Source organism: Ovis canadensis, chromosome 4 (assembly GCF_042477335.2).
Source record: "Ovis canadensis isolate MfBH-ARS-UI-01 breed Bighorn chromosome 4, ARS-UI_OviCan_v2, whole genome shotgun sequence".
In the NCBI taxonomy this organism is placed as follows: domain Eukaryota; kingdom Metazoa; phylum Chordata; class Mammalia; order Artiodactyla; family Bovidae; genus Ovis; species Ovis canadensis.
In genome coordinates, this window is record NC_091248.1 from 122353325 (window position 1) to 122370032 (window position 16708).

A 16708-nucleotide genomic window follows, 5' to 3' on the forward strand; every position below is an offset into this window, starting at 1 on the left:
TGTCTGACTGTGTGTGACCCCAGAGACAGCAGCCCACCAGGCTCCCCCGTCCCTGGCATTCTCCAGGCAAGAACACTGGAGTGGGTTGCCATTTCCTTCTCCAATGCATTAGAGTGAAAAGTGAAAGTGAAGTTGCTCAGTTGTGTCTGACTCTTCGAGACCCCATGGACGGCAGCCTACCAGGCTCGTCTGTCCATAGGACTTTCCAGGCATGAGTACTGGAGTGGGGTGCCATTGCCTTCTCCGATCATTAGTCCCTAGGGAAATGTAAAGCAAAACCACAACAAGATACCACTTCACACCCACCAGGATGGCTAAAGTAAAAAACTCCAATAAATGTAAGCATTAGCAAGGATGTGGCTAAGTCAGATCTCTCACACAAGGCTGGTGGGACTTTAAAACAACGCAGCTCCTTTGGAAAAGAGTCTAGCAGTTCCTCAGCAACTAAACATCAAGTTACAATATGACCCCACAACTAGGTGTGTACCCATGAGAAATGAAAACATGTCCATACAGAAAGCTGTAGAAGAATGTTTATTTTTCATAATAGACAGAAGGCAGATATAATCCAAAGGTCCATTAATGGATGGATAAGTATGACATATTAATATTATACAGGGGAATATTGTTTGATCATAAAAAGGAAAGAAATACCATTAAGTTCTACAACATGGATGAACCCTGAGAACATGCCAAAGTCAAAGAAGCCAGTCACAAAGCCCATTATATAATTCTCTTCATATGAACATCTAGGATAGGGAAATCTATAGAGGCAAAGTAAACCGGTGGTTGCTTAGGGATGGAGGAGAGGGCAGGGTGGGGGACAGGAAGAGTATGGGGGCTGGTGCCTGGAGAATCTTGTGGACAAGGGAGCCTGGGGGGCTGCTGTCCGTGGGTCGCACAGAGTCAGACACGACTGAAGCAACTTAGCATGCATGCATGCATTGGGGAAGGAGATGGCAACCCACTCCGGTATTCTTGCCTGGAGAATCCCAGGGACAGGGGAGCCTGGCGGGCTGCCCATTTATGGGGTCGCACAGAGTCGGCCACGACTGAAGCGACTTAGCAGCAGCAGCAGCAGCAGCTGAAGGGAACACGCTTTTTGAGATGAATATGTCTGTAATTTGACTGGCAATGGTTGCACATATTGGGACTTCCCAGGTGGCTCAGTATAAAGGAATCTACCTGCTAATGCAGGAGACTCAGGAGTTGCAAGTTCAATCCCTGGGTCAGGAAGATCCCCTGGAGTAGGTACTGGCAATCCACTCCAGTATTCTTGCCTGGAAAATCCCATTGGCAAAGGAGCCTGGTGGGCTACAGTCCATGGGGTCACAAAGAGGTTGGACACAACTGAGCACAACCATGCATGGTTGCACATATTTGCAAATAAACTAAATATCACTTAATTTTAAATGAGTGAATTATATATATATCAATTATATTTCAATAAAACTATTTAAAAAAATGTCACTTCCTTCCAGCTTAGTTGACTAATACCAGAATCAACGCATGCCTTCTAGATGAGTGTATTGGTCTGATTTCTTTTGCTTAAATGATTCGGTGATGGTCATGAGCCTTTATAGATACAGAGTGAAGAGTTCAAGTATGGCCCTTTGTAAGATCTTTTCCAGATACAAATATGGAAGTGACATCATCAGACCTTTGTCCCAGGGCTCGCTCTGACCTAGTGCATACAGGCAGAAGTGAAGTGGTATTTTGTAATAAAACTTAACATTTTTTTAAAAAAAAGACTGCATCAGTCTGTGATCCTTTAAATATAATGTGTGTGTGCTCAGTCGTGTCTGACTCTGCAACCCCATGGACTGTAGCTCACCAGGCTCCTCTGTCCCTGGAATTTTCCAGGCAAGAATACTGGAATGGCTTGACATTTCCTCCTCCAGGGGACCTTCCTGACACACAGGTCGAACCTGCATCTCTTGTATCTCCTGCAATGACAGGTGGATTCTTTACCATTGTAGGTGATTACAATTTGATTTTTTTTTTAATTTTTAAAGGGTAAAATAATGACTCATACAAATATAAAATGAATACAAAGATTTCAGTTAAGTCATTAATTGATGAGAAAACTAGTATGATGTAAAAAAAAAAAAAAAAAAAAAAAAACTGTTTCAAAGGTGACTACAAAGGAGAAACCTACTAAGACAGCCGGGAATGCTGAAATGGATTTGCTAATAGAAAACTGGCAATTTATATAGGGTGATAATGCATGGAGTTTTCAAAACAAAAGCTCAACTAAATTATATGAACAGGAAAGATACAGTATGATCAGCCCTTTACCAGTCAACTTCCAGTTCCACAACATTTCTAAAATAAGCAAAGATGATGAAAAGCTAAGTGTCACACAGAACCAGATAACCCTTCAAGGGCCTCTAGACTAGGCCCAAGAATCCACTTAAAGATACACAGATATCTTTTTGCCTGTATCAGTGGTTTCTGCAGTTTTCCGTGACAGGTTTAAGAGTGGTATGTCTCTGCATATAATTTGACTCGTAAGTTTCTACGCTATTTGATCTACCATACTTCACTGGTTTTAACACATTCATTTCCCCCACATCTCTGCAATTATAATTGGTAGAATTTTTTCTCAGTGTACATAAAATAAGGAGGCATCTTATAACTGATGACACCTTAGATTCGATGAAATACAGTCATTTCACCAAATTATAAACTTGAGAAAGTGATCTTGGGGTGGGAAGCTTTAGCTAAAATATTCCATGCAGAAAAAAAAAAATTAACTTTTTAAAAGCCACCCTCAGTATCATCACCTTTGACTGTGTGTTTTAGGTAAAAATTTTAACAATGTCTTCAACTGAAATTGGATTACTGATTATCAAATGAATTAAGATACAACAGATACTGCCCTTTAATCAGAGAGGAAATGTTGACATCACAGTTTGAGTGCTTTTTTTTTTTTTTTTAAGCACTGGACTAGAAAACCAATAATTAAAATAATGACAAAGATTAAAAATACGAAACAACTCACACACTAGTGGCACTAACTCACAAAAGTTATAGCCTAAGTACGTATGCTGCTGCTGCTAAGTTGCTTCAGTCCCATCTGACTCTGTGCGACCCTATGCACAGCAGCCCACCAGGCTCCTCTGTCCACAGGATTCTCCAGGCAAGAATGCTGGAGTGGGCTGCCATTTCCTTCTCCACTAAGTATGTATAGCTATCGTCAAACCATGATAACTCACTAGAATCACTTTGTAAGGTATAAAGGAGTGAGAAATAAGACTTTTCACTGAAAGTGCATTAATAGCAACTGTAGTTTTCTTTTCTTTTTTTTAAATAGACTCTTGAACTGTTCCCTTGATAGGCTGGCACTTAAAAATCCTCAGAGAGAACTCCTACAGGAAATCTTGGTACCTGTACACACTTATTACACAGTATTTCCATAGAGATGAAAACTCTTTTCAAACTGTTTTCTCAGAATTTTTTTTCTTTCAAAACTCTTTCACTTGGGCTAGATTTGAGTCTCTTTCAGTCAATGCTATGAAATTATTTCATTCTGTCACTTATTTCTATACTTTGAAAAAACACAAAAGAAGGAACAATGGATACATAATTTCAAACTCAATTTGAGTTATAAAGCAGATGCCTGAGCAAATTGAGGGCAATTCTATTTAAACTTTTTCTTAGGTGAAAGTGTAGCGAAGTTAAAAGTTTGTCCCTCAGAAATTTTTATGTTTCTTCCAAATTAATGTTAATTTCCCACCACTATGTCTTCTTCCTGGTTCCTGTGCTTTCTTTCCCTGTCTACAGTTTCCTTCCCCTTATCTCAAATTCCCTTTAGTGATTTTTTTTAAAAAAACATCAACTTATTTTCTAGGGAAAGTATATAAATAGCATCGTAGACTTGATATATAAATATAAACAGCACCAAAGACTTGAATTCAAATTCTGAGTGCATCGATCCCTAATCACATTAATTTGGTCCATTGCTAAGTAAGGCTTTGAACTACCATATCCTTATTTGAAAAACGGGGGATCTGGTAATTTTTCAAAATCAATGAATGACACCAAGCAGCAGAGGGAAGGAAAACCAAATACAACAAAAGTCATACTTAAACACGCTGTAGTAAAACTGCAGCCCATCAAAGAAAAATAGAAGGTCTAAAGGACAGATAGAGTTAAACGCAGATTATAAACAAAATTAGACTGTGGATCCAAAAAAACAAAAACAGAAATCCATAAGAATATGGCCGAAAGTTTTTATTAAGTTAATACATATGGCTAAAGTGTTCATCAAGATGGCAGACAAAGAAAAGACATTTTTTTTTTTTTTTATAGAAGAGCAGACTGCTACTTGTTCCTGCCTCACTGACGGAATCCCAGTTTTATTCGGGGTGACCATGTCCTCAGATTAAAGAAGTTTCATGCCCTAGCCTCCTCTGCAGCTAGGGTGGTGTGCGACAGTTCTGGCCACCGAGGCAAATGATCAAACGAGGCAGGGTTTCTGGAAACGCCCGGGATCCCTGATGCCTCCTCTCCTGCAGCATGTGCTACCCCGCTTCCTGCCGTGCTTTCCCACCTGATGCTAAACAGGGGACACTCTGCAACAGAGACATCTTGTGTTTCGAAGCAAAGGCTGAATAAATCACAGAAGCCTTGCCCTGTAAATGCTTAACTCTGCACTTTACTACACAGCGGCGGTGGGACGGCAGGGCATGGGGCGGGGCGGCGGCTGATGTTTAAAACCATTATTTCAGTTACTCATAATTGAACACAATCCTATTTATTACAGATGAAGAAGAAAGAAACATGATTACGAACCCAGGTCGAATTTTTGGAAATCATGAAAGTGTTCAGAAATACAGTAATACAAATAAAATCAAGCATCCATACAGCACAGATTAACTCATAAATTGTAATTTTTTAAAGGTGTACTTTACAAAGCAACACTTAAGTATAAGGTTTCTAGAGATGAGTCCTTAATATGACTCATCAAGTATAGGATCTTATGGACAAAATTTCTAATTATCAAAAGCAATTCAAATTCTAATTAAATGGAGACAGAAATTATGTTTATGGATGGAAAGACTCAGTTTTGTACAGGAATTCTCATTCCCAACTGTTCTAGTCTCCCAATATAATTTCTAAATTAAGGCTGATTCTGATAAAAATTATAATGGAATTGTGTGTGTGTAACCTTTGAGAGATGGGAATACCAGACCACCTGACCTGCCTCTTGAGAAATCTGTATGCAGGTTAGGAAGCAACAGTTAGAACGGGACATGGAACAACAGACTGGTTCCAAATAGGAAAAGGAGTGCGTCAAGGCTGTATATTGTCACTCTGGTTATTTAACTTATATGCAGAGTACATCATGAGAAACGCTGGACTGGAAGAAACACAAGCTGGAATCAAGATTGCCGGGAGAAATGTCAATAACCTCAGATATGCAGATGACACCACCCTTATGGCAGAAAGTGAAGAGGAACTAAAGAGCCTCTTGATGAAAGTGAAAGAGGAGAGCGAAAAAGTTGGCTTAAAGCTCAACATTCAGAAAATGAAGATCATGGCATCTGGTCCCATCACTTCATGGCAAATAGATGGGGAAACAGTGGAAACAGTGGCAGACTTTACTTTTTTGGGCTCCAAAATCACTGCAGATGGTGACTGCAGTCAGGAAATTAAAAGACACTTGCTCCTTGGAAGGAAAGTTATGACCAACCTAGATAGCATATTCAAAAGCAGAGACATTACTTTACCAACAAAGGTCTGTCTAGTCAAGACTATGGTTTTTCCAGTAGTCATGTATGGATGTGAGAGTTGGACTGTGAAGAAAGCTGAGTGCCAAAGAATTGATGCTTTTGAACCTGTGGTGTTGGAGAAGACTCTTGAGAGTCCCTTGGACTGCAAGGAGATCCAACCAGTCCATTCTGAAGGAGATCAGTCCTGGGTGTTCATTGGAAGGACTGATGCTGAAGCTGAAACTGCAGTACTTTGGCCACCTCATGTGAAGTTTTGACTCACTGGAAAAGACTCTGATGCTGGGAGGGACTGGAGGCAGGAGGAGAAGGGGACGACAGAGGATGAGATGGCTGGATGGCATCACAGACTAGTTTCGGTAAACTCCGGGAGTTGGTGATGGACAGGGAGGCCTGGCGTGCTGCTATTCATGGGGTTGCAAAGAGTCGGACACCACTGAGCGACTGAACTGAACATTTATCAAGCTACAAGTGTATGAAGAAGAGAAAAAAGCCAAGTGTGTGTGCAAATGGGCTTCAGCTGTGTCCAACTCTTTGCAACCCTATGGACTGTTGCCTGCCAGTCTCCTCTGTCCCTGGGATTCTCCTGGCAAGAATACTGGAGTGGGTTGCCATGCCCTTCTCCAGGGGATCTTCCTGACGCAGGGACTGAACCTGAGTTTCCTGCAGCTCTTGCATTGCAGACAGATTCTTTACCATGAGCCACTGGAGAAGCCCCCGTCAGGAATATCCATGGAAATTTTGAAGAACAAGGTTGGTAGGCTCAACCTAGCACATTTCTGTATTTATTATAAAGCTATGGCAACTAAGGCCAGTGCAGTATCAATACAGGAAAAAGAATTCGAGCCAAGAGAACAGACTAGAGATCCAAGAAACATAGCTATGAATTTGAAAACTTAACACAAATTACTGGAAAAAGGATGCTAAATGATGCTAGAGCAACTGGTTATCAGTGAGGAAAAAAATCAGGTCCCTAACTCATACACAAAAATCAATTTCAGGTGAAAGAAAAGACCTAAAAAAGAAAAAAAAAATCCCTTAAAGCTAAAATGTAAGAACATCTTTATGACCACGGGGAATAGAAAGATGAATTATGACAGAAATTACAAATTTGAAAGAAAAAGATTGATAAATTTAACTACCTTTAACTTAGTAATCTCTCTGTGTACAAAAATGCCATAAACAAATAGAAAAGGCAAAGTATAGCCTGAAGATCATTATGGTGTGAAGAGCTTCTAAAAATTAGTAGCAAGAAAAAAAAAAAATAGTCCAATGGCTAAAGGGCAAAAGAAAGTAGCAATGAATGAAAGAGGAAAGCTACATGGATAAGAGGTATAAAGATATTTTCCCCCACCAGTCTTCAGAGAGGACAGTGAAATATCACTGACACTCATCAGACTGGCAGAAATGATTAAATCTGACATCATCAAGAATGGGACGAGGACAGGGAGCACAGACTATTGGATACTCCTGGGATGGGTGTACACTGGTGTTTCTGCTGAGCCACACGACATGTCCAGTATAGGCGAGGGTGCATTTGCCCACGACGCAGCTATTTTATTCCCACACATGCACAGCCTAAAGAGACTTGAGTCCCAGATATGTGTGTGCGTGCTAAGTCGCTTCAGTCACTTGTCTCCGACTCTCTGCGACCCTATGGACTGTAGCCTTCCAGATTCTTCTGTCCAAGGGGTTTTTCAGGCAAGAATACTGGAGGGGGTGGCCATTTCCTCTTCTAGGGGATCTTCCAGACCCAGGGATCGAACCAATGTCTCTTATGTCTCCTGCATTGACAGGTGGGTTCTTTACCATTAATGCCACATGGGAAGCCCCAAACACGCACCCCAGAATATCCACAGCATACTGCTATGAACTAAGATACTGATGCTGGGAATGATTGAAGGCAGGAGGAGAAGGGGACAACAGAGGATGAGACGGTTGAAGGGCATCACCAACTTAATGGACATGAGTTTGAGTAAGCTCTGGGAGTTGGTGATGGATGGGGAAGGCTGGTGTAGTAGTCCATGGGGTTGCAAGAGTCGGATATGACTGAGCAACTGAACTGAACTGAACTGATTGAAGATTCTGTACTATATGTGATTTCAACATTTGTAAACATACACTTGTGGGTGATGGTGCCACGATAGGCACTTGTTTTAAAGACAGTCTCTGATGTGGCATACCACAAACTGAACCATATGAATCAGACTCCTTTTAGAACTTGTGGCATCATATTTTATAGTGGGTATAGACAGAGAGAATGCCAGCCTCAAGACCACCTTGAGACGATTTTGCTGCAGTCCCTTGGGAGAAGCTGCGTATTCTCCTTGACCCGAGAGGTGAGCACCCCCTGACTAGGTTACTGCCTCTCCCTTCTCCTCCTGCAGCCCCATCCTGCTACGTTGCAGGTGTGACAGACAAACTGACATGGAGCGGAGAGCTCTGCTTTCACAAGGACACTGAGTACAGCCCTGGTGGCTCAGACGGTAAACAGTCTTCCTGCAGTGCGGGGGACCCAGGTTCGATCCCCGGGTTGGAAAGATCCCCTGGAGAAGGAAATGGCAACCCACTCCAAAATCCCATGGATGGAGAAGCCTGGAAGGCTACAGCCCACGGGGTTGCAGAGAGTCAGACATGACTGAGTGACTTCTTCTGAGTACAGACAGACCCCGTTCTGTGAAAATAATCCATCCACTTGTCTCCAAGCCAGCACGGTGTCATCTCAGTTATCTGTACTACTTTTTAATGAGGCCACATCACCTATCAGAAGACCCTATTCATTAGCACTATTACCACAGATCACTGATAAAACACTGTCTCAACGCTATTGCTTTTCACAGCTTGTGAGGTTGCTATTACTTGCTTCCACAAAGTTGTAGAGAATCAAGTACCTATTTCAAAAGCCAAAGCAGTCTATAAATACATAGATAAGTAACAGCATAGAGCACTTTGGCAGGGCTGAAACTTTATCACAGACAAGAAGACTAAAAGCCCGTCATGCCCAAGGCTCCTTCCTGGAGTAAACTTTATTATTCAGATATTGTACACTATCACTTATATGTGGAATTTAAAAAGTACAGCAAACTATTCAATACAGCAAAAAAGAAGCAGACTCACAGACACAGAGGACAAACGAGCGGTAACCAGTGGAGGGTGGGCAACACAGGGGTGGGGGAGTAGGAGATACAAGCCCCTGGGCATAAGACAGGCCATGAGGACATCCCACACAACATGCGGCGTATAGCTAATATTCTGCAATAACTGTAAATGGAGTGTGACGTTTAAAAACTACATAAGGAAATTTTAAGTTAAAACCATTAAAAAAAAAGAATTAGGATGAGTATATTGTTGTAGAATACAGTGGCTCTGTTGCTGCTGCTAAGTCGCTTCAGTTGTGTCCAACTCTGTGCAACCCCAGACAGTAGCCCACCAGGCTCCTCTGTCCCTGGGATTCTCCAGGCAAGAATACTGGAGTGGGTTGCCATTTCCTTCTCCAATGCATGCATGCATGCTAAGTTGCTTCAGTCATGTCTGACCCTGTGCAACCCTATGGACAGCAGCCCACCAGGCTCCTCCATCCACAGGATTCTCTAGGCAAGAATACTGTAGTGGGTTGTCAGTTCCTTCTCCACAGCAGCTCTGAGAACGTTCTAAAGAACACCGACGGTTCTCATGTATCCTATGATTCTCACCTGTTCAACCCCTAAGATAAAGAAGCAATATGGTGAAGGACAGGGGAGCCTGGCATGCTGCAGTCCGTGGGGTCACAAAGAGTCAGATACTTGGAGACTTAGCGACTGAACAACCACAACGTCCGCTGCCTGTTCACTGTGCAGAGCGCTCGGCATGTCGGTGTCAGCCCTGGCAAGATGAGGTCACTACCAGATCCGGGAGGAAGTTCACCACTGGCTAGCATGGGTCCTTGGAAATAATGGGAGCTCCAGACGGTAAACCAATTGTCTTAGGCCGGAAATGTTTTACAAAAAGCTTCTGATGGGAGCTCGTGGCAGCTGCAGCTAACCAGCTTCAAAGCCTGTCACAGGCTCCCGTGCACTGGAGGAGATCTGTTTTCATCAGGGTCCTTTCAAATTCTGATGAGCTGGACAGACATTTGCTTCAAAACATCTCTAGTTCTCCCTAATTGTGTCAGCAGTGGCTCCTAGAAAGAACTTTTAAAATATCTTTTAATCTTCGTTGTATTTATCTCTTGAGGTATTTATATCTTTGTGGGAACCCAAAAGTTTCATGTTATAAAAGAATGTCATGGTTCCATATTTTACTTTTTACAACCTTAGAGGTATCAGTCAATTATGAGATAATCCCTTTGACATTCACTCAAAGCCCTTTGATTAAATTGTTAACTGTTACTCTTGGGGACTAGGGGTGATTATTTCACAATGCCTGATGGTTTCTTTTGGAATCAGCATTTATTTCATGAACAGATCCACCTCATTTTTTGTTTTTCAGTCTAGACAGTTTTAGAGTGATTAGTACATAGTACAGTTCTTAAGTACTGGAGAACATTTGAAAATTTAGTCAGAACAGCTAATCTTATAAAATCACAGATGTTTAAATAACTGTATTTAGAAGAGCTACTTCTCTTGAAAAGTAAGGTAGGTTTCAAGTACACAAAACCACAAAAAAGGCTGCACAGAGTGTTTAGCTATGATACCAAATGTACGATCCATAAAAGAAAAAAAAACTGGACTTCAAAATTAATGAATTTAGTTAATTAAATTTCAGAAAATAAAAACACAAGTCAAAGAGTCTGAGAAAATATTTTCAAGTCATATTATCTGATATAGGACTTACATCTAGAGTACATAAAGGAATCTTACAAGTCAATGTAAAAGGATAGATAATCCAATTAAAATACATGCAAAGATTTAAAAAGACGTAACTCCAAAGAATATACACAAATATATGGAATTTAGAAAGGTGGCAATGATGACCCTGTATGCAAGACAGCAAAAGAGACACAGATGTGTAGAGCGGACTTTTGGACTCTGTGGGAGAGGGAGAGGGTGGGATGATTTGGGAGAATGGCATTGACACATGTATACTATCATGTAAGAAACGAATTGCTAGTCTATGTCCGATGCAGGATACAGGATGCTTGGGGCTGGTGCACAGGGAGATGTTATGGGGAGGGAGGTGGGAGGGGGGTTCATGTTTGGCAATGCATGTACACCCGTGGTGGATTCATGTCAATGTATGGCAAAACCAATACAGTATTGCAAAGTAAAATAAAGTAAAAATAAAAATTAAAAAAAAAAAGAATATACACAAATGGCCCATAAGCCCCTGAAAATGTGTTCGGCATCATTAGTCATCAGGTAAAAGAAAGTAAAAACCACAGTGAGATATCACTTCATACTCACCAGGATATGGAGAAACTGGAATCCTCACACATCACGGGTGGGAATGTAAAACTGGTATGGCCACTTTGGAAAATAGTCTGGCTATTCATTGAAAGACTAAAGGAGTTCGCATATGACCCAGCAATTCTACTTCTAATTATTTATCAAGATAAATTTTGTAAAAAAAATAAGAAAGAAAGAAAATCTCCCTTTGTGCAAGGGTTTTACTTACTGAGATTCCACTTTAGGCCTGTTGTTGTCACCTGATTGCAAGGCTGTCCAACAGGAATGAGGCCACACCAATCACCTTCCATCCCGGTATCTACATGCAATTTGTGCTTTCCCTGAGGCAGAGAAGGAATGATCATTACGATGGGAGAAGAAAAGACCGCACACTGATGTGCACTGAAGATCTGGTCATATGCACCAGGAACCAACCTAGTGATGGTTCACATAATTTGTCACACTTAATCCTAGGAAAAGGAGTACGTCAAGGCTGTATATTGTCACCTTGCTTATTTAACTTCTATGCAAAGTACATCATGAGAAATGCTGGGCTGGAAGAAACACAAGCTGGAATCAAGATTGCCGAGAGAAATATCAATAACCTCAGATATGCAGATGACACCACCCTTATGGCAGAAAGTGAAGAGGAGCTAAAAAGCCTCTTGATGAAAGTGAAAGAGGAGAGTGAAAGTTGGCTTAAAGCTCAACATTCAGAAAACGAAGATCATGGCATCTGGTCCCATCACTTCATGGCAAACAGATGGGTAAACAGTGGAAACAGTGGCTGACTTTATTTTTCTGGGCTCCAAAATCACTGCAGATGGTGACTGCAGCCAGGAAATTAAAAGATGCTTACTCTTTGGAAGGAAAGTTATGACCAACCTAGATAGCATATTAAAAAGCAGAGACATTACTGTGCCAACAAAGGTCCGTCTAGTCAAGGCTATGGTTTTTCCAGGAGTCATGTATGGATGTGAGAGTTGGACTGTGAAGAAAGCTGAGTGCCAAAGAATTGATGGTTTTGAACTGTGGTGTTGGAGAAGACTCTTGAGAGTCCCTTGGACTGCAAGGAGATCCAACCAGTCCATTCTAAGGGAGATCAGTTCTGGGTGTTCATTGGAAGGACTGATGCTGAAGCTGAAACGCTAATACTTTGGCCACCTCATGCGAAGTTGACTCATTGGAAAAGACCCTGATGCTGGGAGGGATTGGGGGCAGGAGGAGAAGGGGACAACAGAGGATGAGATGGCTGGATGGCATCACCGACTTGATAGATATGCGTTTGCGTGAACTCCGGGAGTTGGTGATGGACAGGGAGGCCTGGCATGCTGCGATTCATGGGGTTCCAAAAAGTTGGGACACGACTGAGTGACTGAACTGATACTGAACTGATATTGAATCCTAACAACAAGCTTAGGTTAGATAGCATCACCTATCAGACTCAATGGCCATGAATTTGAGCAAACTCCAGCAGATAGTGAAGGACAGGGAAGCCTGGCATGCTGCAGTCCATGTAGTTGCAAAGAATCAGACACGATTTAGCGACTGGAGAACAACATGTACTGAATCATCCTATAGAACTTTCACCTGACTTAATACTAGCAACAGTTTTACAAGGTATCTTACTGTTAATTAGTACTTTAACATATCAAAAAATTGAAGTTTGCAGAGATTAAACTGTCCAGCATGTACAGATAACAAAGAGCAGGAGCTGGATTACTGCCTATACCTTCCACTTCCAAAGACTAAACTGATTCCATGTGCTAAAGAAACAGCACTAAGGATACAGAATTCAAGGGTCTTAATGAAATGCTTGCTTGAGGGTAAATACAACATTGCTTCCTAAGTAAAATCTCTGCTTTTTACCTGAGAACTGGGCTTCTGACCTTTAGAATTCAATGTCAACCCTACTAGTGATTAGTCTGTTTGCTATACCCACAGCTCTAGGAGACGCTCAGTGACAAGTCTGTCTCCCAGGAAGCAGAATACTGGCCCTGGGAAGTGAATATGCTCCTTCTATTCTGATTATGAAATTGGACATAATTTAAAATGTTTTCTAGTTTTCAGTTTACAAGAAAGTTACATGTAATGCTCGATCAAGGCCACAAGGCTTGCTTTTAAACAAAACACTTGGAAACTCTTCTTCTACAAAGTAATGCTTTTCTATTCCCACCCTATTTGCTATTCTGTCCTTAGGGTTACACAGTCTTTATAAAAAGATACCTCAGGTTCTTTTGGGACAATGTCAACATATGCATACATTCAACAATAGAGTAAAAAAGGTATTTTTTTCATAATTCAAACAACTCTAAAGGAATAAGCTCCAAAATATATTCTTCATTTTAATAAAATAGTGTTTTAAAGTACATTTCACATATGACATATGATCAGACTAAGGTATCTAGGTCTCCTTGTACAATCATTTTACTTGCATTGTGACTATAGCTCTTGTACTGTCTATTGTAATCTCTGAGAACTTATTCTGTTGTATACAGGCCTCAAGATACAAGCAGGATTTGTTAAAAGATTGCTTTTGTTAGGGAAAACAGTTCTCTAGGTTGCATGAGTTCTTGTATATAACACAAGTTCATTCAGACATTTTCTACCAATATAATTCATATACATATATTTCTATTTGAGCATTCACGGAGAGGGCATAAATTCAATTCGAAGGGCTTGAATATACATTCAAACACAAAGAAGATTTTTAAAGAAAATTTAAACTACATTTGAAGTTGGTGTCCATCAGTGGAAGAAAGATAGGCAATATACGTAGATATACAACAAGCAATAGATTACATGCAAACAGAGAAATGTGGGTGGATTGAAAACACAAGGTGCTGGGGAAACATAATGCATAGTAGGAAAAAGAATCATGATAAATTAGAGAACCCATCTATAAAATGAAAATAAATGCAAGAACTGCCATACGACCCTGCAATCCCACTGCGGGGCATACACACCAAGGAAACCAGAATTGAAAGAGACACGTGTACCCCAGTGTTATCACAGCACTGTTCACAATAGCCAGGACATGGAAGCAACCTAGATGTCCACTGGCAGATGAATGGATAAGAAAGTTCTGGTACATATACACAATGGAGTATTAATCAGCCATTAAAAAAGATACATTTGTTTCCAGAATTCTGGGAGGTGGATCATAGAGGATCCTGCTGTGATTTATGTCTGAGAGTGTTTTGCCTATGTTCTCCTCTAGGAGTTTTATAGTTTCTGATCTTACATTTAGATCTTTAATCCATTTTGAGTTTATTTTTGTGTGCGGTGTTAGAAAGTGATCTAGTTTCATTCTTTTACAAGTGGTTGACCAGTTTTCCCAGCACCACTTGTTAAAGAGATTGTCTTTACTCCATTGTATATTCTTGCCTCCTTTGTCAAAGATAAGGTGTCCATATGTGTGTGGATTTATCTCTGGGCTTTCTATTTTGTTCCATTGATCTATATGTCTGTCTTTGTGCCAGTACCATACTGTCTTGATGACACTGCGGGGCATACACACCAAGGAAACCAGAATTGAAAGAGACACATGTACCCCAATGTTCACCGCAGCACTGTTTATAATAGCCAGGACATGGAAACAACCTAGATGTCCATCAGCAGATGAATGGATAAGAAAGCTGTGGTACATATACACAATGGAGTATTACTCAGCTGTTAAAAAGAATTCATTTGAATCAGTTCTGATGAGATGGATGAAACTGGAGCCGATTATACAGAGTGAAGTAAGCCAGAAAGAAAAACACCAATACAGTATACTAACAAATATATATGGAATTTAGGAAGATGGCAATGATGACCCTGTATGCAAGACAGGGAAAGAGACACAGATGTGTATAACGGACTTTTGGACTCAGAGGGAGAGGGAGAGGGTGGGATGATTTGGGAGAATGACATTCTAACATGTATACTATCATGTGAATTGAATTGCCAGTCTATGTCTGACGCAGGATGCAGCATGCTTGGGGCTGGTGCATGGGGATGACCCAGAAAGATGTTATGGGGAGGGAGGTGGGAGGGGGGTTCATGTTTGGGAATGCATTTAAGAATTAAAGATTTTAAAATTTAAAAAATAAAAAACTAAAAAAAAAAAAAAGATACATTTGAATCAGTTCTAATGAGGTGGATGAAACTGAAGCCTATTATACAAGTGAAGTAAGCCAGAAAGAAAAACACCAATACAGTATATTAATGAATATATATGGAATTTAGACAGATGGTAATGATGACCCTATATGTGAGATAACAAAAGAGACAGAGATGTAAAGAACAGACTTTTGGACTCTGTGGGAGAGGGCGAGGGTGGGATGATTTGAGAGAATAGCATTGAAACATGTATGTTATCATATGTGAAATAGATCGCCAGTCCAGGTTTGATGCATGAGACAGGGTGCTCAGGGCTGGTGCACTGGGATGACTCTGAGGGATGGGATGAAGAGGGAGGTGGGAGGGGGATTCAGGATGGGGAACACGTGTACACCCGTGGCTGATTCATGTCAATGTATGGCAAAACCACTACACTACTGTAAAGTAATTAGCTTCCAATTAAAATAAATTTTTTAAAAAGACACTTCTACTAACAAAATTAAAAATATATATTAAAATTTTAAATATATAAGCATATATACACACACTAACAATTTCCTCTCCCTAATGGGAATTGCTATCTTCCCAGGTGACTCCACAGTAAAGAATCCCCCTGCCAACGCAGGAGATGTGAGTTTGATCCCTGGGTTGGGAAGATCCCCTGAAGAAGGAAATGGCAATCCAGTCCAGTATTCTTGCCTGGGAAACCCCATGGACAGAGAAGCCGGGTGAGCTACAGTCCATGGGGTCACAAACAGTTGGCTACGACTTAGCAACTAAGCACAACGGGAACTGATACAGGAACAAAAGGGAAGGAATGGATCAATCAGCCAATGAGGACTGTTGTCTGGATCAGAGATGATGATGTCCTATGAATAGGTATGACTGATCCAACATTGAAATCTCATACAGATAACAAATGCATATTTTAGAGATGAAGCAATACAAGATTTAGAAATCTTTAGACTTGTCTGGGGCTTCCCTGGTGGCTCAGCTGGTAAAGAATTCGCCTGCAATGCGGAAGACCTGGGTTCAATCCTTGAGCTGAGAAGATCCCCTGGAGAAGACTTTTCTGAAGGAAAAACCAGAGAAAATATTTCAATAATTCTAAACAGTAATTCAGGAAAGAGGAATGATTGGGAGATAGCCATGGGAGAAACTCAAAAGTGAAATAAAAACTAACCTTGTTCCTGAATAATGATCTTCGGTGTTTTCCTATAACTTAGAGCACAGGCATATGAAGCGTATTATTATAGAAGTTCTCCCCCTTCTCCCCCTATTTCACTGTAAAAGCAATGCTGTAATTTTCAGAAGGCACAGGTAAGGAAAAGAGCAGAAGAAAGTGCAACGGGCCTCATTGCCTCATCCTTTCTGTCGTATGGGAATTAGGAAACAGAGCCTAGAGTTGCAGAGTTTTATAAAGCGGGATTTGAAAGTTCCTCCTGGCCTGAGTTACAGGCAATACGGGTAAGGCGCCCAAGTGGCAGCAATGAGAGGTGGGGTCTG

The 16708-nt window shown here is 41.0% G+C and overlaps 1 protein-coding gene across 8 annotated transcripts in view; it reads right to left on the reverse strand.

Annotated features, from left to right (window-relative positions):
- The window catches only part of TPK1 (thiamin pyrophosphokinase 1), a 379100-nt gene that overhangs the window by 100312 nt on the left and 262080 nt on the right, over window positions 1-16708 (reverse strand). For all 8 annotated transcript variants that reach the window (XM_069588648.1, XM_069588649.1, XM_069588647.1 and 5 more), the window contains one exon: window positions 11328-11439. In XM_069588648.1, coding sequence (XP_069444749.1) covers window positions 11328-11439 — 112 coding nt within the window. The remainder of the gene's footprint in view (window positions 1-11327; window positions 11440-16708) is intronic.